Below are 22,194 nucleotides of genomic sequence, written 5' to 3'. Positions count from 1 at the left end.
AATATTTTCTTTGTTAATTATTATAATAATTATTAGTATATTTTACCATTTATTTGAAAAATTTAATTAATTAGCTAATTTTCCCTATTTTAGCTAATTTCTTTTTTTAATTACACATTATCAAAAATTTTAATTTATAGGAAATATTAGGTTATTAAATTTTTATATTATAGATAACATATTTTTTAAAATATTTTTATTATAGTATTTAACTTTTTATTTTTTTATTTAAATATATAATTTTTCATTTTTGATTAATAAACTTACTAATAAATATTATAATTTTTATACTAATTTTTATTAAAATAATATTAAGTATTTTTAAAGTTCTTGAAATATTTATCACCTTTTACTTCTGTTTATTCCCTCAAATAGCTGGAAATACGCCGTGTTTCCACCTAGAATAACAGTTAGATATTTCTTATAGTTATTCTGAGGGTTTCTCTGGCTGCTTAGATTTTTGTTTAGAGTTCGTTATGCTGTGATTGCTTTGTTACAATAATAGTAAATTTAGCAAAATTCGCTAATATTTTTATTAGGTGAAATCCCGAGATGACAGTAAATGGGGTTGGAAATAATAGTTAGTGTCTTCCTTCATGTATAAAATCTAGAGTATAATTTCTCAGTGAATTGAAGTCATTTAACTGAGACCATTCTTTGGGATCTATATCGGAGTATATACATTGGCATTCTATCAACCTCAAAGAAATAAAACAATAGCTAAATTCATAATCAAGGGGATTTTATCCGAAGGGTGCTTCGTTCACCGATTATCAGTGCAAGCGCATTCAGACTTGGGGCACCCAAGATCTCGAAAGTTGGCACATCTGACCGGAAAGTCTTCAAGAACCACCCTCGTAGCTCCATTGTCTGAAGTGAGTCCACCCCGTATGCCTGAACCGGCCTCCTTCGGTCAATATTGTCTGCATCTGCCCCATTAGCGTACACTATAGAAGCCAACTTTTCAGTTAAAGCTTTTATGACCACATCTGCTGCCTCTTCATCAGACCTGGCGGCAGCAAGCTGTATCACGGTCTCCTTGCTATTGGTTGCTCCACTAGGAACTCCCTCAGTAGCCTCAAGACGGCGCAATTCCTGGAACATAGGGTCTCTTCCCCAGCTCGTTCCAAGTGGGTCAAGGTCTGGATCAACATGGAGCAACTTGATACCCAGAGCGAGTTGTGCCTGGTCTGGTTGTATTTGAATAGTGGCGTCGCAATAATGCTCTAATAGGGCGTGGAAATCTAGGCGTTGAACTGGCACGAAGGAGTTCTGAGCCATCATCATGCGCTTTTCATCTTCATTTTCCGCGGCTGCCATGTACCCATCGCTGTCCATCAATCCGAGTTGCAGTGATACTGCTTTCAGGCCTCGTGAAATACGATACTGTGCTAGAGCGTCTTTATACGTATTGCCAGCAGCATAATTCCCTTGCGTTCGAGGCCCCATAAGGCCTTGAATCGAAGACAGAAGAATGAAGAAATCCATATCTTCAGGCAAAAGTGCGTGAAGATTCCAACTTCCAGAGGCTTTAGGGGCTAGAGCTTCACTCCACTCGGAGTGCGTCATATTGCTAAACAAAGCACTCTATATTTATAATTAGCCTCTCTATCTTATAGTCTCCCATTTCTCGGATTAAAACTTACTCTTAGGACCATACTAGCTTGAATGCAACCCTTAACTTGGGGCACAACCCCAACTAGGCTTTCCAAAGTCTCTTTAACGGATTCAAAGCTAGAAATATCGCAGGCTGGTGTGACGCAATTTACGCCGAGGTTTTTGAGGTCTGTCAACAACGCCCGTGCTGTTTCAGTGCGAGCACCTGATCGCGACAATAGAATTAAGTGACGTGCGCCTCTGTCTACCATCCAGCGAGCAATATCGCACCCAAGACCACCCAGCCCACCAGCAATAACATAAGATGCATCCGAAAAGAATAGTCGTTGTTTTTTGGGCATCAGTATCGCCTATAATTTTCATATGAAAAGACGGTTAGCGATTGAAACTCTAGACCTGTGGATATCGGAAGCAGCCTTAGCCGGGCTATTCTGCGTACCTGGACCTTCATGGATCGTTCAATATTTACTACTATCTTTCCGCTCATGTTCCGACCGCGAATCAATTTCAAAGCTTCTATAACCTCTGAAACTGGAAACTGGTGGAATTGCAGCGGTCGAAAAACACCCTTTTCAAAAAGACTTAAGGCGTCGCCGATCATCTTCGAGGCTTGTAACGGGCGCTCTCGATACATATGAGCTAGATCGGCCGTAGTGAAAGAACAATTCTTTTCCAACTGTGCCCCGGCCGGCACGCCTTGGCGGCCAATTTCGATGAAGCGACCAAAAGGTGCAATGCATTCCCAGGAACCTGTCAATTGTTCTCCAGCGAGCGAATTTAGAACAACGTCAACACCTCGTCCTTTAGTGAGACATTGAATCTCTGCAACAAAATTGTTATCCCGGCTACTGAAGATGTGCGTTTGGGGGATCCCATATTCAGTGGTTAATAGCTCACGCTTTTCCGGAGTTCCAGCTGTTGCGAAAATAGTTGCCCCGAGATGAAGAGCGGCCTGGATAGCGGCCTGGCCTGTTCCACTAGAGCCGCGATGTATGAGCACGGTTTCGCCCGCTGCAACCCTTGCGGTGGTCTGGAGCGTATACAGAGCAGTCGCAAAATTGACTGGAATTGAAGCTGCTTGGGTGAAAGTTAAAGAGTCCGGAATGAGAGAAAATAACTGAGCATTGTTACGGAAAAGGGTCCGAACTCCGTTTGTAGCGAAACCACAGACACGGTTGCCTGGCCTGAAGTGCTTGACGTTGAGACCAGTCCGAGTTACGACTCCCGCAATTTCACTGCCAATACTCTTCTCATTTGCTGTGCCTAGAGCCGCTAGGCAGTCTTTGAAGTTGAGACCAACTGCTTTCACTTCAACCTCGATTTCGCTTACACCTAAACTCCCGGGCGATGGATCCTCTACGAAGTGAATTGTAGAAAGATCACCAGGCGCAGCTATAGCAACTTTGAGGGGGCCACTGATATCCACATCCCATGCGACGGAGGTTGGCTCCGCGGGTCGTTGTACGGATTGAATCTTTTTCGTCAATTCCTTATTCTCTTTCAATAGGCAGACCTCGATTCCGCCGGTAGATGTCTCTCTAAAAGACTGTGGAATATCGTCGCCACTACCCTGTTCCGAGAGCAGGGTTTTAATAACCTCATGAATGGCGTTCGTGCGATCTAAAGTAGTTGAGCTTGTTGTTGAGATCGTTGCGAAGTTTGACATGTTTTGTTCCTGGCGAACGACCCTTGACAACCCATCGACTATATGTGCCGAAGGCGAATCCGAAGTTCGAACCCACAAAATAGTTTTTCTAGAGTCTAGAACTTTTTTCAAAATAGCAAGAGACTTTTCACCTAGGCTGGCTAAATAGGACTCTCTGTCCACGTCCCAGAGAATGATCTTAAGATCAGCCTTCGAGTTTTCAACGCTTGTTGCTTGCTCAAACTCAATGATTCTAGGGTTAGGGTAGCCAAAATCTTTCAACTTTAGCTGTAGAGTGGTACCAAGATCGACGGCGCCCACTGTAGGTGAGCTAGGAAGATAGATCTCGACCGCGAGTTGGCGCCCCACAATGCTTGTGCTTAGCTCTGTCTTTTTGGAGACACTGGGAAGGTCTGTCGTTACGGAAGGCAGTGCTTTCCAGGCGGTATTCCAGCAAACGTGAAGTTCTTTTGGTGAGATTACATTGGAAGGGCCATCGGCTTTGCTAGAAATAATGGTCATTTCTAATCCAGTAATTTCGACTTTGATATCTTCAGGGCTCCGGTGGTTTATCACTTGAATAGTATGCTCATAGCCAGAAAGCTCGCACCAAGTAGTCACGGATAGGGAAGACGAATCCGGATGGCTTAAACCCGTGCTCGAGATCCATAGCCTTTTGACTTTGGTTGGGACCATGACAGGTATGGAGTCTTGTGCATACTCTGTGAATGTAACATTGGCAAGAGTCATTTGGAGGACTGCGTCCAATGTTGCTGGATGTATGATATGATTCCAATCCATCGCACGCAAGCCCCGTTTTCCAAGAGAGTCAGGTCCCACCCGATCGTAAACGCTGATTACGCCTTGTAAAAGGCCCGGAGTCAACGGCGAAGATTGAAGTTTACTGATTCTTTGAAATGAAGGACCGAACTGGTAACCGGACTTTGTAGTTTTGTCGTAGAATTCATCTACTTGGAGAGAGGTCGTAGCGTCAGCGGCTCCAGATTTACGAAATGTAATTTTGTAGCTGTTAGTATTAGCCTCGGCCCGGACACGTCCTCTGCAATTCAGCTTCCATAGATCACCCTGATGTGAATAAATTGTAAATTCGAACCATGCACCGGGTTTATATGAGTCTCCTAGCACTCGCAAATGTGTATGCACTTCCAGGCTCGAAGAAACCTCCGGGATTTGTATGGCAGCAACGAATTCGACGTCAGCCAGGCAAAAGGCCTTAGGAATTATCCCTAGAGTATCCAAGGCGTACTGGTTCATTGCTTCGATTGCCATAGTCACCATGCCAGCTCCAGGGTACAGGATTACGTTGTCAAGCTAGTTTTTTTTTAGTCTATTTGGTCTTCTCCACATGAAATGAGCGTGAATCGAAACTAAAGAAGACTCACCTTGTGGTCTTCCATCCAAGTAGATTTTGACCGGCTCAAATAATTCCTCCAGGCGCCACAGAAAGGCTGCCAGTCAGGAGTGGGGGTGCCCAGTAGCTCACTGGGCTTGCGGCGGCGGAATCTTTCATCTTTACTACGGCGACTCTCTGCCCAGTAGCTACTCGATTTAAATGGGTACGATGGAAGGTCCACGAGGGGTGCTGTCTCTTGGTTTTCTTCGTCGCGATTGAGGTACGAAATATCTGGGTTAAATCCACAACATCGCAGGCTTCCCACTGCTTGAAGAAGAGGCTCCACAGTACTACTTCCGCGTACCAGAACTGTGTCATATTTGATGGTCTTTGACGCATGCTCAAATGTCTTCATAATTTCCCGGAGTGGGCTTCGTAAAGCACCATGAGGCCCAATTTCCAAAATATTGGTAACCATCATTCCTTTTCTGTGGCTGAGGTCCAGTTTCTTTCGTCCCTTAGTTTTCGCAAGAAATGCCAGACGATCTATCCCACCTGCATTTTCTGTAAAGCGAACCGGGGAGTAAAGGTTTGTCATCCAGTAATCTAATTCTCGAAGGCGCTCACCGGAAACGTGTTTCCCGTCAACATAAGAGATCATGTGAATAATATCATCAGGCCTCACGTCACGTCGTTCAAGAGGACCAGCTTGCTGAACATATTTTTTGGCGATCGGTATCATATGCGGCGAGTGGTAAGCGCAAGGCACTTTAACTTTGCGCACAAAGACGCCTCTCTCATCTAGGATGCCCTTCAAAATATTAAGCTGATCCGCGTCGCCAGTAACGGTAACGTTACTGGGGCTATTCATACACCCGATGTAGATATCTTCGTAACCCTTCGCGGCTAATTCTTGAAGAATGGGTAGGATTTCTGCTTCGCCAAGCCCCACAGCAATCATCGTGCCATTACGGTTGGGATCTCTAGCTTCTGATGCTCCCCCCATACCTCTAAAATATGCGATTTTTAAGGCACTTTCCTGGGAGAGGGCACCTTTGCAGTATCTGTATGTATTTTGAGATTAGCTAATAATTTCAAACATAAAAAATCTCTGGAAACTTACGCTGCCGCAACCTCTCCAGATGAATGGCCGATGACAACTGCAGGCCTTATCTTTATATGCTCCAACAGATCTACGAGGGCAATTTGAAGGGCTGTCGACAGAGGTTGGCTTATATCCGTATCATTGACCCGGGAATTTGATGCATCCCTGCTAAGTTCCTCTACGGTATATTAGCATTACCCACTTTCTATACTCTGCTATTTAATGCCCCTCTTACCTTCAAGATCCCAAGAGCAGCCGAAACCGCGCAAATATTTTGCGGATATTCGGATACTTCGCGCGAATACTGAATATTGCATGAATTGAATTCCCATTCTTGCCCACTGAGCACCCTGGCCGGTGAAAGCGAATGCCAGGCACGGGGAGGAAGGAGGTTGTACTGGTACAGAGAATCCCTTCGTAATTGAATCGGAGGAGGAGAGTTGCTGTGGGTCTATTATTGTGTATCCCCTCCATGGTAGGAGGCTACGGCGCTTTTCCAATGTAAACGCTAGTCGTCGGCACAGAGCAGAATTCGCAACTGTGTCGCCTGGATGCGCCATTTCCTTCAAGTAATCGGTATAAATATTTGCAATTCGTTGGGGCCCCTCGCGGTCTGCTGCAGACAGCATGAGCAGATATGGCCTTGAAGTGGTCGTAGAGTCAATATTCTCCGTGCTCCTATCGCCAAGCAACCTAATTTTACCCTCACGCTCGATAACTGGTGGCAAGCTCGCGGTGTTATGATTGGCCTTGAGTCCATATTCAGCGAGGAAATTGTGAGCGTCGTCCATAACGACGTGGGCATTTGTCCCTCCATAGCCAAATGAATTTACAGACGCTCTGCGTAAACCTTTTGTAGGCCAAGGTATCGGCTCGACGGGAAACTAATCTCTATTAGCCTCAATTCAGATTTCAGAATATCGCACAGGAAAGTTTTATGAATACCTTGAGCTTGTAAAACGTATGGTCAATACGTGGGTTGAGCTCAACGAGGTCGGCGATGGGTGGTATCACTCCCCGCTCCAGGACTAGTACAGTCTTGATAATCCCCGCTATACCACTTGCTGCTTCCATATGTCCAATATTGGCTTTGACAGCGCCTCTAAATATCAATAAGAGCTTAGAATCTGGTTTCCGTAATTTAAGAATTGTAGAAAAGATCAGTAAAGCTTAAAGTCGCAGGGCTAAAATCTATCTGTGTCTAGTACTTTTGGTGTTGCGCCTCACATGGACATGAAGCAATTCCAAAATATCTAGCAAGAGAAGAACTCTACGTCTTTCGAAAGAGGGAGGTAAAGAGCCAAGATCAATGGTTTCAAAACTTACATATATAGGGGATCCTCGGAGCTACGGGCAGCCCGAAAAGCGGCGCCGATGGCATGAGACTCTGTAGGGTCTCCGATAGTAGTGCCTGTTCCGTGAGCTTCGCAATATCGCGTTTCGTCCATCGATATACCGGCTTTTTTATATGTATCTTTAATTAACGCCAGCTGGGAGGTGCCGCTTGGCTGAGTAATACCGGGCGTATGCCCATCTGAATTACTGCCGGTTGCACGAATTACAGTTCGGATCGTGTTCCCGTCTCTGATAGCATCTGATAGTCTTTTGACTAAAACAACACCGATTCCTTCAGCACGGGCATACCCATTTGCACGGGAGTCAAAGCTGTGGCATCTATTATCAAGAGATAGAAACCCCATATTGTCCAAGTGGATATAAAAGTCTGGTTGGTGAATCAAACTGGTACCCGCAACTAGACCCTACAACGAAATTCAGAATTTCACGTTAGTATGTAAGTATAAGACAACGCCCAGGTGCATTCCAAGTAGCTAAGAGGCTTCGATCGCATCGGATTTACTATGTTCTGGATAGTAATTGCAGACTTCTCCGATAACTTCAAGATTCAATCTTTATACTAGCCTTGAGTCCAAGCGTATGACTAGAGCTCTGATGGGAACTTACAATGTCTGTATCGCCGCTTCTGAGGAGTTGACACGCCAGGTCCAAAGCAACTAAACTGCTTGAACAAGCTGTCTCCACTGACATACTGGGTCCGTTTAAGTTGTAAAACCAGCTTAGCCTATTTGCTAAGATGGTGAATTCGTCGCCAGTTGCAGCATATTTCGGAGAGGCTTCCGAGTCTTTGTTATTTCCTACTTTATAATCCTGTGATAGGCAGCCAACGTGAACAGATGTTTTGCTTCCGTTGATACTGTCCAAGGTTAGGCCGGCTGTAGGCAATATAGTTAGAATTGTGATTTCAAGGACGTATCCCTAGGCCTATAAATTTCAAAGACTAGATGCGGCAGTCGAGAGGAATACGTCAAGGTAGTCTTGAGTTCCACACCAGAGATAGCGTACCGTTTTCAAAAGCGTGATAGGCAGTTTGGAGTAGTAGTCTCTGTTGAGGGTCCATTGCCACAGCCTCTTCGGCTGTTATAGAGAAAAAGGGGGCATCGAACGCAGAGATATCGTTTTTGATAAAATAACCCTGTGCTTTTTGACTCTAAACCCATAAATTAACCTCTATCCCCTAGGATTGCGTAAACCGTGGTAGCCTACGACGAGAGCGAAGTTTAAGTTTACCTTGTTGTCACTGGATTTCGTTTCATGGAATGCTCCAAGGTTAAATCTATCGTCGGGTACGTCTCCGAGGCCGATTTTCCCATTTACCAATATTTCCCAGAAAGATTCTGGATTCGTGATCCCGGACGGGAACTCAAAGGCGAACCCTACGATGGCAAGCGGCTCAGAATGCCCTTGCCCCGTTCCAGCCATGTCTTTAGCCATGGCTATGGAACGAATTGAGGGAAGTTTAGGATGCTTTGAAGTACTGTCGTATTTAGGGTTCCACGTGAGACGTTGCAAAGGATAAATTTTTCGTTTGTGCTTCGAAACCGTAACTCCGGAGGGTCGTTGCAGCGATATATATTTTATAGACTGGCCCTTCGCATTTGCATGGGGCACCGTAATTCCAAAAGTGGCGGCTAAATCACGTATACAGACCGATCATGTCAGTAATGAATCTCAGCCTACGTAACAACCCGCACAGTGCCGGCCGATATCGCGATAAACTATCTAGCTGAGATACTCTAACAAGGCTGTTCATGCCGGGCTAGCAAATCTCAGAGGCCTTCCGTTCTGATACAGACTCCAGACAACTGTTTACATACTCTAAGTTGAATGACTGTCTCTTTTTCGTATCTATATATGGATCTGAAGTTAACCGCCGCAAGCTCCGGTTTTAGGAATTTGGAGACGTTACCACCAGGGCAGTATTTAACCTAGCTTCGCGTCCTTGGAATTGCTTTGTCTGTCATGCAATTTCCAGAGATATCGGTCGGGAACGAGCCGCGAAGATCACGCTAAGTTCTGTGTCCTAGTTCTGTGGATGGAGCAATTGGTATATGGGATGGGATTTTATGTCGCTTGCCTAAAATATATCCGACACAATTCGGGATATCTGTGGGTTTACTAAATTGTACGCCATCGACATGACTTAGAAGATGTTTTGTGGAGTCTCGTTAACGTGGCCATATTGACGGTGCCAGACCCCGAGGGGTTGGATGTTGTTTTCAGGTGTCGAGGGCCGGCCGGCCGGGTGGGCGTTCGCGGTAAAGCTTAGTATGTATACTTCCTTGAAGAGGAAAGTGTACCCTAACAGGTCACAATCGAAGATTATGGGGACCGGCTCCACTTATATTGTCAGCTAGTATCCCCTTAGGATATTCGCAATGTCCCGTCATCCAGACGTCTAGCGTCTTATTGCCCCTCTCTTTAACGATTCGCCTCCCACGGGCGATTTAAAGCCATGCAGCGAGTGATCGCAATGTCCCATGTGCGCGCTAATAATCCTTGCAAAGTCTAAATTTGCCTGCTCGGCCCTTTTCGATTAATTGTCCCGGCGCCGCCACAAAACGGATGTTTTCCATGTGTCCGGTGTCAGGTTCGCTGCGTCTGATATCGGCCGCGCCATTTTCAAATCCATTTAAGCAATAGAAGGCCACAACAATTGGTGAAGCTACCCTTGGAGAACTAAAGCTAGAGCAAAGGACTCAATTGTGTCACCCAAGCCCAAATTGGGTTGTAAGGCCGAAGTTGTAGTCATGTTGCATAAAACTTTAGTTGCTAGAACTCGTTGAACCCCCCAGACAATGGGGAATATAAATTCCTTATATATTTTCAGTTGGGGTCGCTAGTATCTGAGTAGCTTGGTAGATCTAGAATCGACTGATCAATTTCGATCAAATATACTTTTGAATCTGATTCGGTATTCTTCGGCCATCGGGTATTCCAGAAAGACTGGATAATATTATATTACCACCAACCATGGCGCCGGCATATGTGCAAGGGTCAACCGATGTAAGGTCCCAGACGTTAGACGTGCGCCTTTAGATAAATAGGCGCTCTCGATGATGAGATTATAAAACTAATGAGCTGTAAAAGGAGCCACTAGTTGAAGAGACTATTGCCAACAGGCTTGCTGCGGTAGTTGCAAAATACCCAGATCGTGTTGCTGTCCTGTCGAACCAAGGGAAGCTTACCTACAGGCAAATCGATGAACAAAGTGACGCAGTTGCAATTACGTTTAGAGATTTGGGATTCCGGCCAGCTGATAGAGTAGCCGTTTGCCTAGGGAATTTGGCAGAGTATGTTGTGGTAAGTAGTCTAAGTCCATCCTTGTTTCCTCTCTCATTAGCTAGCTGAATAGCTATGGCCCCAATCTGCGGAGAATCGGAGTTGTCTACAAGTGATAGAGCCTCGCGCAATCTAACTTACAGTTATGTAACTCTTAGGTAATACATGCCTGCGCCAAGTTAGGCGCAATAGTAGTCCCCATGAGTACTGCTTATACTGAAGTACAGTTGGTTTCCGCTATCAACCATATTACGGCGAGTTGCCTGGTACTTAGTACAGATATCTCATTGCCTTACAAAGACCCGAAATCAGCCCACGAACTTTTCGGGGGGATTATTCCAAAAGAAAGCCGTAACAGCAAAGTTCCTTCCCTTAGGCACCTCCTCGTCATCGACAACTCACCCTCTAAATGCCACCGTGAAGCCTTTTCGGACGCGGTGTGGTTCGATGATGTCCTCGATCAAAACTGCGGGAAGAAATTCCAGCAGCAAGCGAAATTGACGCCCTCAGACGTTATTAACATTCAATTCACTTCGGGAACAACATCATCGCCCAAGGCTGCTTGCTTGACCCACAAAAGTCTTTTGAATAACGCTATCGTTACCGGGAATCGGCTAAATCTTACGGAACTGGATGTTTTATGTTGCGCGCCTCCGATATACCATGCTTTTGCTATGTCGTTGGGTGTCTTGTCAACAATGGCCTTCGGTAAGTTAATTATGTATCGCCCACCGTTCATTTTATTTGACTGAACCGATTTTCTGGAGGCTGCACTTTGCTCCTGCCCTCCGAAAGCTTTAGCCCAAAGGCTGTAGTCGACTCTATTATCAATCATCAGGCCACTGTGATTTACGGAGTGCCAACCATGTTTCTAGCAGAACTGGAGGAGGCTGCTCAGCGGTCAGTGTCTACCTTTACTAGTGAAGCAGTCGATGGATATTAAGCTAATCCATTGAAAAGTGGGCTTGGAAGTTCCTCTTTCTCAAGCCTGAGAACGGGGCTTATCGCGGGTAGCATCGTTCCACCCGTTCTTCGAGCTAGATTGAAGGAAAAAATGAATTTGTCTGGATTGTTGAATATGTACGGGATGACCGAACTATCGCCGAGTGTTTCTACAACATGCTTCAACGATGAGATTGAGAGACACCATAACACTGTCGGGACAACTTTACCACATACGGAAATCAGAATTGTCTCTCGTGATAACTATCACCGAACATTGCAGAGAGGGGAGAGGGGTGAACTTTTAATTGGAGGATATCTACTAATGAAAGGCTACTGGGAAGACGAAAAACGAACGTCGGAGGCCCTGATAATAGAGACAGACATGCACCCAGATGGATCGGGTTCATTTCAAGGCTCAAAAACCTGGCTCCGAACTGGGGACGAAGCTGTCATCAGACCGGATAGTATGCTACAAATAACCGGCCGGATCAAGGATATTATAATTAGAGGGGGCGAGAATATCTATCCCTCAGAAATCGAAAATTTTCTACTCCAGCATGACCTTATAAACAGCGTGGCTGTTGTCGGGTTACCGGATGATCGCTATGGCGAGATTGTATCTGCTTTCGTTATACCACATGAAAATGCGCTTATTTCGCAATGCCACGATATTTCATCTTTTGACCTCCGTGCCAGATCAGAACCTCTAGCCGGTGTTAACAATGGGCCTACAGGAACCATTCTCACGGGAGAAGATATTCGTTGCATGGTCCGGGGTACTCTAGGCAGAAGCTCCGCGCCGAAGTACATATTCTGGGTATCTAAAATTCCTTTAACGGCGACTGGGAAAACAGAGAAATACAAACTGAGGGAAATTGGCGAAATGGAACTTAGAAGGAGAGCGGAAAGCGTGGTTGTAGGCCACCAAGGCGTACGGAGCTAGGCAACTAGATCTATAGATCTTTTATACTACCGTGTCGTCATGAATGATATATACTACAGTACTCTATGAGATCTTGTTTCAAGGGGGATGTTTGACTACTCTGAAATTATATACTTCTGTTTATAATGAATTTGATGGCGCTGATGTAGATATATATTATTTCAAGCTAAATTTGAATTCATAAGCGTGTCTTCGGAGATTTGACAATGCAATGGAGCTGGGCTATGTAATGAAGATTGATATATACTTCATACAAACGTTGATTCGGCTGTAGCCAAAAGCCCGCATCAATAAGAAAATTCAGAGAGGACAACCGAACATACAGGTATATGCCATGAATATATTTACACATTGTCTCGTTACCAGACGCCAGTTGGCCAGAATTGATCGACTGGATTCGCGTTATTCTCTTGTGGTCGTCTAATGTACTCCCGTTTAGTACTGGAAAAGTCCCTAAACGTATACCATTGGGCAGGGCCATTCACATCGGGGGGATCTCCACGGGTTTATTCCAAGTTAGGTGTACCAATGCAGAACAAAATAAGGTTTGTGCAGGCAGCATCAGTACGCATTTACTAAAACGACTTCCTATTTGATTTGCCTGTGTAAAATATCTCGAAGCTTGAGCTAAAACCATAAAGCGGAAAGGGCGAAATCTCAATTGCCTAATACCCAGACGAAATCAAAGTTTGGCATAGAATTTAGTAAGTGACTCTAGCGTAGAGCAGAGCCCATGCGGAGCGTCCATTTTTGGCAGAAACAACTCAACTAGCTATTTATATGCAACCGTGTAAGTTAGCCTGGGATAATAGTGGATATTTGGTTATGAATTTACTTGCCTGGATGACATTCGCTTTCGAGAATTCGTTCCCCTTGTTGAAGAGACCATAGCACTCAGACTGTGTCCTAACAACATAGTTCTTATATTCGCCCTTCCTTGCTCCAAATGCCTTCAGAAATTTCCGGTACTTCCATGGCTGAATATCATTATAACTCATCTCTGGCCCATGTATTTTTCGTTCAGTGGTATAGCCATCGTTATTAAGAACGACGATTATTGGTTTCAACCCATGTCGAATCATTGTTGAAATTTCGTTGCCTGTGAGTTGGAAAGACCCGTCTCCTACAAACAAAATAACCCGACGGGTCGGCCTTTCGCTTTCTGCAATAGCGAGGGTAGCACCTTGACAAGCACCTACTGAAAAGCCTATGGAACCCCAAAGAATCTGCGTTATAGCAGTAACTCCTTTCGGGAAGCGGGTATCCATGATGCCAAAGCTCGAGGTACCACTGTTATAAAATCGACGGTTAGTTCTTTTGATATCGGTACATGTATACAGCGCATCGATGGCCTCTGAAATCACAGGTTTATATCATACGTTTCTGCGACTACAACATCACCTTCTTGTAGCCAGTCCCCAATATGACCCCAGAACCATTGCTGGGTAACTTCTTGGTCAGAAGGCTCTGTAATCTTTGCTTCCACGTCAATTGGTTTTTCCACTTTGGTTATATTAGTTTGTGGGTGTTGAATTTTGCGAACGTCAATTGAGTCGAGAATCCTCGGAAGAACCAACTTCATCCCTACATCGAGGTAGGTTGCGTATCCGACCTATCGAGTTTTAGTGAACTAGCTCTTTGGATCTCTGTCTCCAAAACTCCCCCGAACAATAAGCTGACCTTGGTGAAATTAGATTGAAATTCGATTGTATTTTTGGTTTTTGTATAGCTAGTGAAACCCCCACTGTTGAAATCGGTGTTCAAAGGGCCAATGAAAACGACAAGATCTGCGGATTGAATTGCTTGTTGAATTTCTGGCCCGGATGCATCGCCGTTATACACTCCTCGAAATTGAGAGCTAGCTTCATTGGTAGCCCCCCTAGACTATTTTCATTGCAAGTTGCGAGTAAGCTTAAATTGTCTAATACTAACTGAACACTTGTCTCAACGTGCAACATCAATTTCTCCTGTCCATACAACGCTGAATTGACTCTAAGATCCGTGTTGATACTTTGTTCTTGAGGTTTCTTGGGGGCACGTACCATGGGGGTGAGGAAGACGGGGAGTTGCGACAGATCAATAAATTCCTGCACTTCTTTCAAAACGCGATACTGCATAGCCCCAACGCCGACCAATATAATAGCGTTACTAGACCCGTATAACGCCTTCTTGATTGCTTCAACGGCTTCTGTTTCAGTGTCTAGATCGTTTCGGGGTACAGTGAGGTCGATCGGATTATCAAGTCCTTGCGCCGGGGTCTTTGAGAGGACCATATCTACGGGAAGTGCTGCATCATCCAATTAATATATTAGAACTTTTAACCTTCGTCCAGAAGATTTGTCGATGCTAGTCTATAGAGCTAGAATATCTTGAGGACTCCCCCCCGCTAAGGGACTTGGGGCTTTTATACCTATATAAACTGGTCGAGCCGAAAGATAACATTCTATAGCGGAAACCAAGTCGTTATTAATTATTTATCCGGCTACGATTGCACCAAATTTGGGAGTAAATGAGAACGCTTACCTCGTAAAACTCTATCAATTTCTTTTCCTGCGATCTTGGCATCGTCAAGAGTAATACAAGCTTGTGATATAGTTTTTGATATATTCTTAAAAGCAGAATAGTCGCCATCAGCAAAGGTATGATGAATGGGCAATCCATGCTTTTCGGTTTTAGTTGAAGGTACGCCGACGATATGAACAATGGAAACGCGTTCACTATACGAGCCAGCGATCTACTCGAATCCAGTCGGAGTTAGTTATTACTCACACAAATCAACCAAACTTAACTTCCGCGATGTGCACATAATGTTGTATCACGGAGAGAAGGTACCGGGTTCAGCCTTACAGCAGGGACCGCGGAAAGCTCTCCCACGCCAAACGTTGTTATCAAGGCGGATATCCCATTAATCCTTGCGTAACCATCAGCGGCATAACCGGCATTTAGTTCACTACAATTTCCAACCCAACTGTTGTATAAAAACTTGATGTTAGTATATATATAACACTCGAAGTTTCTATAATTATGTTGAATGCCGCCTCCCGGATCCGTGGAGAGCGTATTCCTCAATCAATAATATCTGGAATCCAGGATTACGGCTTACTTTAGCCCGGCAGGATCGAGATAATCCAATGCAACCAGATTAAAATCACCCGGAACGCCGTGAACCGATCTGATGCCTAGCTGATACAGGCGTTTAAAAAGGTAGTTGACAATTTCCGTTTCATCTGCCATTTTTGTGACGAAACACCGCTGACTAAGGTTTGTTCTCGATCGGGGTGCTGGGTATATAATTTATAATGCTGGTACTTTCCAGAACCTATAATCGGATTATCAGGAACTTAGGCTGAAATTTAAGTATTTAGGTAACCAAAAATACCTAAGATGTTTTGATTGAGAAAAAAAGCAAGTTACGTAAAAGGGAAACGCGGCGACCTATAGTAGGCTTTCCGATGTATGAATCAAGAGGTATCTACAACTATTATAAGGCCGGAGAGCTGGTCTCGTAGGTTACGGATCTATAGCCCAGAAAGCGACTATACGCATGGCAGCTTAACGCTTACGACCAGTTTATATACGTAAATGTAAATGGAAATGTAGTTGATACATAGCCGGGCCCGTTGGATAACCGTTCGATTCTTCATTCCATTAGCTAGCTCTTTTCATTCAGGTACCTACATGTATCCGCAATCCAAATTCATGTTTCCCAGTTTCTCTATCAGACTAATGGAGTCTTCATCCGCAGACTATTTTTTTTTCTTTCTAACTTTCCCGTAAACTTTCCCGAAGATTTGATTAAGGCAGGTTTAATCAACCGGCGCCTGGCGTCGAGACGGTATGCAATGTATGTAATACGTCTGTATCGCTAGTTTGGTGGCCAGCTGGGCGCATCGCGTCGCGTCGCTGACCTATAGCAAGCTTGGCTCGTTGCTATCCCCCTTATCTGGTCAAGACTAGTCCATGAGAGTTAAATCGCCTTTCGCAAATGTTTCAGGATACCCCTTATCGCACTAAGCAAAAACCCTCTATCGAGCCGAGCCGAGCCGACCTCAACAAAGCTATTCAGTTTCTTTCTTCTTTTTCCTCTTCTTCTTTTTTTTTTTTTTCTTTCTTTTTTTTTTTTGCTTTACCTGTTGCATTGGTACTAGCTATAGTCCGAAGCTTGGCAATTAGCAAAATATCACTAAAATACATTTATACAGCTGCATATATAATATATTACGGCACATCTATGCATGTATAGCTATATTACCACATGCGAAGCATCACAACACACAGCTTAGGCACGCACATCGCCGCACAGTCATATGCACATACTGCCGCACCATCGTATTGCCGCACCACATCTTATCGATCCGGCAAATTGCAAAGCACCCCAAAAATGTACACCACAGGCCTAGCACCAGCCGCACGGTACCAGCCTGGCTACGAATCCCCTACTTTGCTTCTGGTTTTAGATAGTATGTGTGTCTTTGAATACCAAGTTCATAGACGGTATGGATAAATATTGCAAGTGTAGGCATACCTAACTTAGAGTTCGGTACACCGTGGAACAACTCCGCTGGCTTTAGCGTATATGCCTATCCCTGACCTTCGGAGCCATAGCTCTATCCGGAGTATTTTTTAGTAGCGCTGGTCTAAAGCCAGGAATTAGGGCGATCCACAATCAGCCAGGGCGGGGCAACTCAAGAATTCTATTTTCTCACCAACACCGTTGTGCGTACATCCGAACCGGCATCGTCAGTTGTAACACGGAATTCCTTGGCTAGACTTGCATTAACTAGCCTTTTTTACTCTAGCTTACAAATTAGGGGATTGGATTCAGCAATGATCATATGAATGAAAGTTAGAATATTCGCGAACTAGCTTGAACCACTTCTCTGAAAGTTGTACTGATACACCAGAGATGATTTTAATACCCCACGGAAGGGGAAATAGATATCCATGCTGGAAACATAAACAGAATGCTATAGCGAGGCAGGTTAAGCCATCGATATTGAAGGATTGGCCTCGTAGTGAGGAGCTAAGGATAATAGAACCTAGCTGGTGACTCCACGGCTTTTCAAGTCAAAGCACAATTCATCATATACGCTCAGGTAGAGGAGTGTACACGTAGTTTTGAGGACACTCTTATTTGAAGTTTATGATTTTATGAGTATGCTGATGCGTTTTTATTGTATACCCCGAGCATCGAGAACCCAAAAGTAGTTCGCTATGGCCGTTTGCCGAACTGAGAAATTTCATTGGGTGTAAGCTTGTTCGGCATATCATCTAGTAAACTTTTCCGAGTTAACTCGATTTGCCGCTACACATGCATACCTAAGAATATGCATATCAGGTATGCTTTATGCAGTCTTCACGTCTTGACGTCTCTATATTGCCTCTAGGTATAAGCAACGTTTTCGCGATTTGATAAAGCTCACGGAAGGTATATAGGACCCTTTGATTACGGAAAACATTGGGATATCTCTGCCTCTAATTTTCCAAATTCAATATATCACTACAATCGGTTGCAGTTCATACGCCTCCCATGTATTTCCAAGGCGGGCGGGTTTACACTGCAGTCGCCACCACATAAAGAGTGTCATACGGAACCAGAACACTTCTAGTCCATCTTCCGCTCTGTATTTCAGAGCAGAATTTGGGTTGAGATTCGCTCTGAGGACAGTTTGCAAGAACCCGATAACTATTCAAGTACTGCCGGCAATTGGGCCAGGGTATCGGCCAAAGGGCATTTGGAATCTCTGGTAAGCCCATCACTGATGGAACCTTCCCGCTCATGGGGTCCTGCATATTTACGCTAATAAAATATTGTATCAGTCTTCTAGCGCTCTTAACGTGATTAACCTTATAGTCCCGCACTAAGCGTCTGCTATTCGAGGCAAGTCCTAAGCAGCGCTGAGCAGGTTTCTGAGCTTAATGGAAGAAGTCTCCAGTGAAAATCCTCACTTTTGGGGCAGTATGGACAACTTTTACAGCGATGATACGGCTTCTAGCGCTCATAGAAACTCTGTCTCGAGCCATATATTTTCAAATAGTTCTAGCGAAACAGTTGGGAACTACGCACCATCGCCCCGGTTCCAAAAGGCCCTAAATCCAATGGTGACCGATTTCGCCTTCGGAAATTTCATAAACAATGCTTTTCAAGAGAGTTTACCAATTTATTCGCCTTCATCCCAAATCTCCGCATCTTCTCTACAATTTTCGGTTTTGGAACGCACTAATAGTTCTAGCAGCCTGGACCAAGTGGTCCACAATGTCTCTACCGAAAATCCTCATCACCAGTCAGTTGAAGAGTCTCTCTGGGACCAGTTACAAAAAGGTAAAACTCAGTCAACTTATTTGTGTGACTGGATGAATGCAGTCCTAGAAATAGACATGGACCCTTCTCTGCATGGCTACTCTAAGGTCATTCAATCACACAATAATGCTCAATATACGGACATAGAATCCAATCGCCCTGAGATTATGATAGAAAATCCAGATATTTATAACCAGATCCACATCGCTTTGCGACCCAGAGGTTCCATCACCAGTACGGAGCCAGCCATTGATCAGGAAGATCCCGATAACAAGAGCCTACAAGAGATCACTAGTAAAGAGCGCCGTGGTAGCGGAGGTAGCGAACGGAGGCAAATAAAACGGAAAACCGCTCCAAATAAGGAAGATGATGGAGCGGGCACTTTCATGACCAAAAAGCGTATGTTCTCAATGTTGATAATGACATTAATCAAAACTCTAATTATTTTCAGCGAGATATATCTCAATGAGAGATATCAAGGAGACACTAGGATTTAGTCATTCCGATGGAAGGAGTGACAATGACAACGAAGAAAGCTGCAGCGGTGACGGAGCGGGTTGGCAAAGAATATACAGCAACTGGCGGAAGGACATTGCTAGCATGGCTGTTGGTATATTTGACACCTAAAAAGCTACAATAATTATAATATAATTCTAACGGATCTATCTTGGGCCAGTCTTCGTATCCCTAGAAGCATTTACAAAAAGTACAAGATACAAAGATTCTGACATTGACGGCAATGGCCGGCGACTCAATGTCATACACGGCACCTTTAAATGGCGAGGTTGGAATGAGATGTCAGAAAGCGAGCAGAAGGGTTTCTTGAAATCTGCGTTCCGACTTCCCTGGTTCGGAGTTACCCACTCGTCCGCGAAAATCGACGAATGGATAAAAAATGGCTTTTCGTCAACTGAGAACAGTGATGTTAACGCCATTGTGGACGCTGCAAAAACGGTCATCCTTGATGTTTTTAAAAAGAGAAAAGACGGAATGAAATCTGCGTATATAGAAGCATACATCGATGGCATCATCGAAATGGACGCCAATGGTATGATTTCAGCACGGCTCAAAAGAGACGAGGGAGGGTGCAGGGATGGCGGTAAATTTGACCAAAGGACAAAATCTCACCAAACCAGTAGGTATTACCTCTAAGATTCCACCGTACGGAATAACGGCTAACTTAGAACTATGTGAGCGGGTGTAGCCCCCACGAACCCTACAATTTCGATTCCAAAAGGCCAAGATTTGCCTGTCTGTTATCTTCGTTTTTACCCCGATGACGATCCCAATTTCGCCTCTAACTCCCTCGACACTGCCTACCCATACAAGCCAGATCCATACTTAATTGCATCCCTAGGTCGATTGAATACCCACACCGCAAAAATAGCAGATATCCAGTTAGCTATGGCGGCCCTCGACACTACTAGCTCTCTTCGTAGAATCCTTGGGACACTAAAAAGTGAAGATGGAATAGCAAAACTACGAATGCCAATCTCAAGCGATCGGGAGCTACAAGCGTGGCTCATATCCAACGTTGGTTCAAGAACGCCATTCGATATATATTGCATTTTCCAGCGAAATCCTACCGCGAATGGTGGAAGGCCAGACTCTCCACCTCCTAAGCATTCTCGATATCTGAACTAAACAGGGTGTAAAGATCTGCTGTAGACTCTTTTTTCGTACAAGGTGTCTTACTTCTGGGCGCCCAATGTCTAAATCACTCTAAAGCACTGTCTCAAGCATCAAGCTGGGGTGCTTTTGTAGTTAGTATATTGTTGGTTGTGGATGCGCAGCTAGTTTGCTCGGTTCAGACGATTTTGTCTTTTTTCTCTCTAACTACTTTAATATACCCCGCTAGTTTCTGCTTTTCCGCATCTGTACACGCACACACACACACTATTCCTGACAAATTTGAACTTCCTATTTCTGTGAAGCTACAATGTCGAGTGCTCAATCTCATTATACTGTCCAACACCGCATCGTGCATCGAACTTTTTTCTTCTTTTTTTTCTTTTTTTTAGCGAGGGGGACGGGTTTGACAAGAGCCAATCAGTGGCTTAAATTCTTTAGCTTATAGTTGCATGATATCAAGTCGCGCAGGAAATACTCCCCAATGGCAAGAGCCGGCCCCCATATTTATATTTGTTAACTATTCATTGGCGATCAGTCCCGGCAGACAGAAAGGTTGGGCGCCATCAAGCACCATCGAGCGCCACCGAGCGCCACCGAGCGCCACCTAGTATTCTGTTGCCAAACTCCCCTCCCAAATGACGCGACGAACTATTTTCAAAGTGGCATTTAGCTTTTCTGGTGACCTTCTACCGGGTACAGTGTGCCTTTCGTCATGGGTGTAAGTGTACCGCGTATCTGGGACACAAAGGGCCGCAACGGTGGTCCCAACATCTGGACCTAAATGGTCGTTGTGGGCCCACACGTGAGCTGTCGGTATCCGTATTCGTAGGCCAGAATTTTCGTCCACTCGGGCCCATTTGTTGTTTCGGAGAGCATCAAAACTCCATGCATACCCCGCTGCCAGGAATATGGCACATTTGAACGCACTAGAGTGGTTCTCCTCTTGATCGCTGCCCAGTTTTCCGTGTTCAGCGAGGAGTAGCGTCGAGGCGAGAGTGGCGCCTTGGGAAAATGCGATAATCCCGTCGAAAGGACCCTCTACTTGAATATAACGTCTCAGGTCCAATATCGCCCTCTGAAGACTTAGTGTATCTGAAGGGTCAAAGTACGAGAAGTAATCGTCGTCATCGGAGAATAAAGGCCCAAGATCTATGGACGGATTATACTCGTCAAAACTTTATCAAAAAATATATGTATAATCAACCCTTCTCCGAGGTAAGGAGCATTGCCTACCTGGTGCTTTTAGCCATGGGATAGTGCCTTCCACAAAATCATACGTGTGCTCGTCACCAAGTTCAGCCCGCATTGCCGCTGCTCATTGACCATCACGTTAGGGCTAGAACTTCAAACTTCACCCGAACTATGAGACATTCTGGATAAGCATACCGGTTTGGGTCTCTAGAACCTATTTATGTTTAGCTAGAATCCGTAATTATCTCCCGGTTTCTCAGGAAGAAACTAATTTCGAAGAGATTTATGAGTACCTTATTGTTCGTCCCCATTCCATGGAGGCATAAAAAATGCATGACTGTTTTCGGGATTCCGCTAAGTGCAGAATTAAAAACTTTAGTGGGGGCTGAGCCGTATATATGCAATATTAGGAGGGCTTTTAAATGATATTTGGGATTCAATCAATGAATATTGCGGCAGCGAGCTACAATCGAGCAAAAAGATATTTGAGGCTGTCCGCGTGGCCCAGATAGAGTGATGCTGTATTTTGATGCTTATATTGGTTGGATATATATACTGGTATACCGATGTATGAAAAGTGTATATAGTCAAAGTTCCAATCTCCAACATATGATCTACGATACACCGGATAGCCATAAATACAGGTTCACGATTCTGCCAAAGAAGAACTTATTGACGATATGCTGGTACCGAGGACCAAAAAATTCACCGTAAAACCGCGGCGTGGGGCGCTTCGGGCTGCATACTAGGGTCGGGGCAGACGTTTTACAGCTGGACGCAGCTTCACTATGCCCACTAGCAGACTTGTGGGGTCTATTCCAAG

At 44.6% G+C, this 22,194-nt stretch overlaps 5 protein-coding genes across 5 annotated transcripts; 2 read left to right on the top strand and 3 right to left on the bottom strand.

Moving 5' to 3' along the window:
• Positions 1–732: 732 nt before the first annotated feature.
• Positions 733–8,511, bottom strand: AOL_s00043g828 (uncharacterized protein; the record flags this gene model as incomplete). Its single annotated transcript, XM_011121314.1, has 11 exons — positions 733–1,587; positions 1,647–1,967; positions 2,057–4,594; positions 4,666–5,680; positions 5,740–5,899; positions 5,957–6,605; positions 6,667–6,823; positions 7,048–7,481; positions 7,684–7,952; positions 8,083–8,227; positions 8,308–8,511. 11 exons carry the CDS (start codon positions 8,509–8,511, stop codon positions 733–735), a joined length of 6,747 nt encoding a protein of 2,248 aa, XP_011119616.1.
• A 1,539-nt stretch (positions 8,512–10,050) lies between these two features.
• Positions 10,051–12,247, top strand: AOL_s00043g827 (uncharacterized protein; the record flags this gene model as incomplete). The annotated part of the gene is made up of 5 exons (XM_011121313.1): positions 10,051–10,083; positions 10,168–10,380; positions 10,518–11,067; positions 11,127–11,259; positions 11,320–12,247. 5 exons carry the CDS (start codon positions 10,051–10,053, stop codon positions 12,245–12,247), a joined length of 1,857 nt encoding a protein of 618 aa, XP_011119615.1.
• A 764-nt stretch (positions 12,248–13,011) lies between these two features.
• AOL_s00043g826 (uncharacterized protein) lies at positions 13,012–15,481 on the bottom strand (the record flags this gene model as incomplete). Its single annotated transcript, XM_011121312.1, has 8 exons — positions 13,012–13,019; positions 13,083–13,537; positions 13,627–13,859; positions 13,928–14,105; positions 14,180–14,534; positions 14,771–14,981; positions 15,095–15,215; positions 15,351–15,481. The coding sequence occupies 8 exons, from the start codon at positions 15,479–15,481 to the stop codon at positions 13,012–13,014; spliced, it is 1,692 nt and encodes a 563-aa protein (XP_011119614.1).
• A 2,685-nt stretch (positions 15,482–18,166) lies between these two features.
• AOL_s00043g825 (uncharacterized protein) lies at positions 18,167–19,700 on the top strand (the record flags this gene model as incomplete). The annotated part of the gene is made up of 3 exons (XM_011121311.1): positions 18,167–18,947; positions 19,000–19,158; positions 19,225–19,700. 3 exons carry the CDS (start codon positions 18,167–18,169, stop codon positions 19,698–19,700), a joined length of 1,416 nt encoding a protein of 471 aa, XP_011119613.1.
• A 1,084-nt stretch (positions 19,701–20,784) lies between these two features.
• On the bottom strand, positions 20,785–21,486 carry AOL_s00043g824 (uncharacterized protein; the record flags this gene model as incomplete). Its single annotated transcript, XM_011121310.1, has 2 exons — positions 20,785–21,329; positions 21,414–21,486. 2 exons carry the CDS (start codon positions 21,484–21,486, stop codon positions 20,785–20,787), a joined length of 618 nt encoding a protein of 205 aa, XP_011119612.1.
• Positions 21,487–22,194: the final 708 nt, after the last annotated feature.

The sequence above is a fragment of the Orbilia oligospora genome, assembly GCF_000225545.1.
Source record: "Orbilia oligospora ATCC 24927 unplaced genomic scaffold scaffold00043, whole genome shotgun sequence".
NCBI lineage: Eukaryota > Fungi > Ascomycota > Orbiliomycetes > Orbiliales > Orbiliaceae > Orbilia > Orbilia oligospora.
Note: the sequence above shows the minus strand (reverse complement) of the source record. Positions and strands in the feature narration are given on the sequence as shown.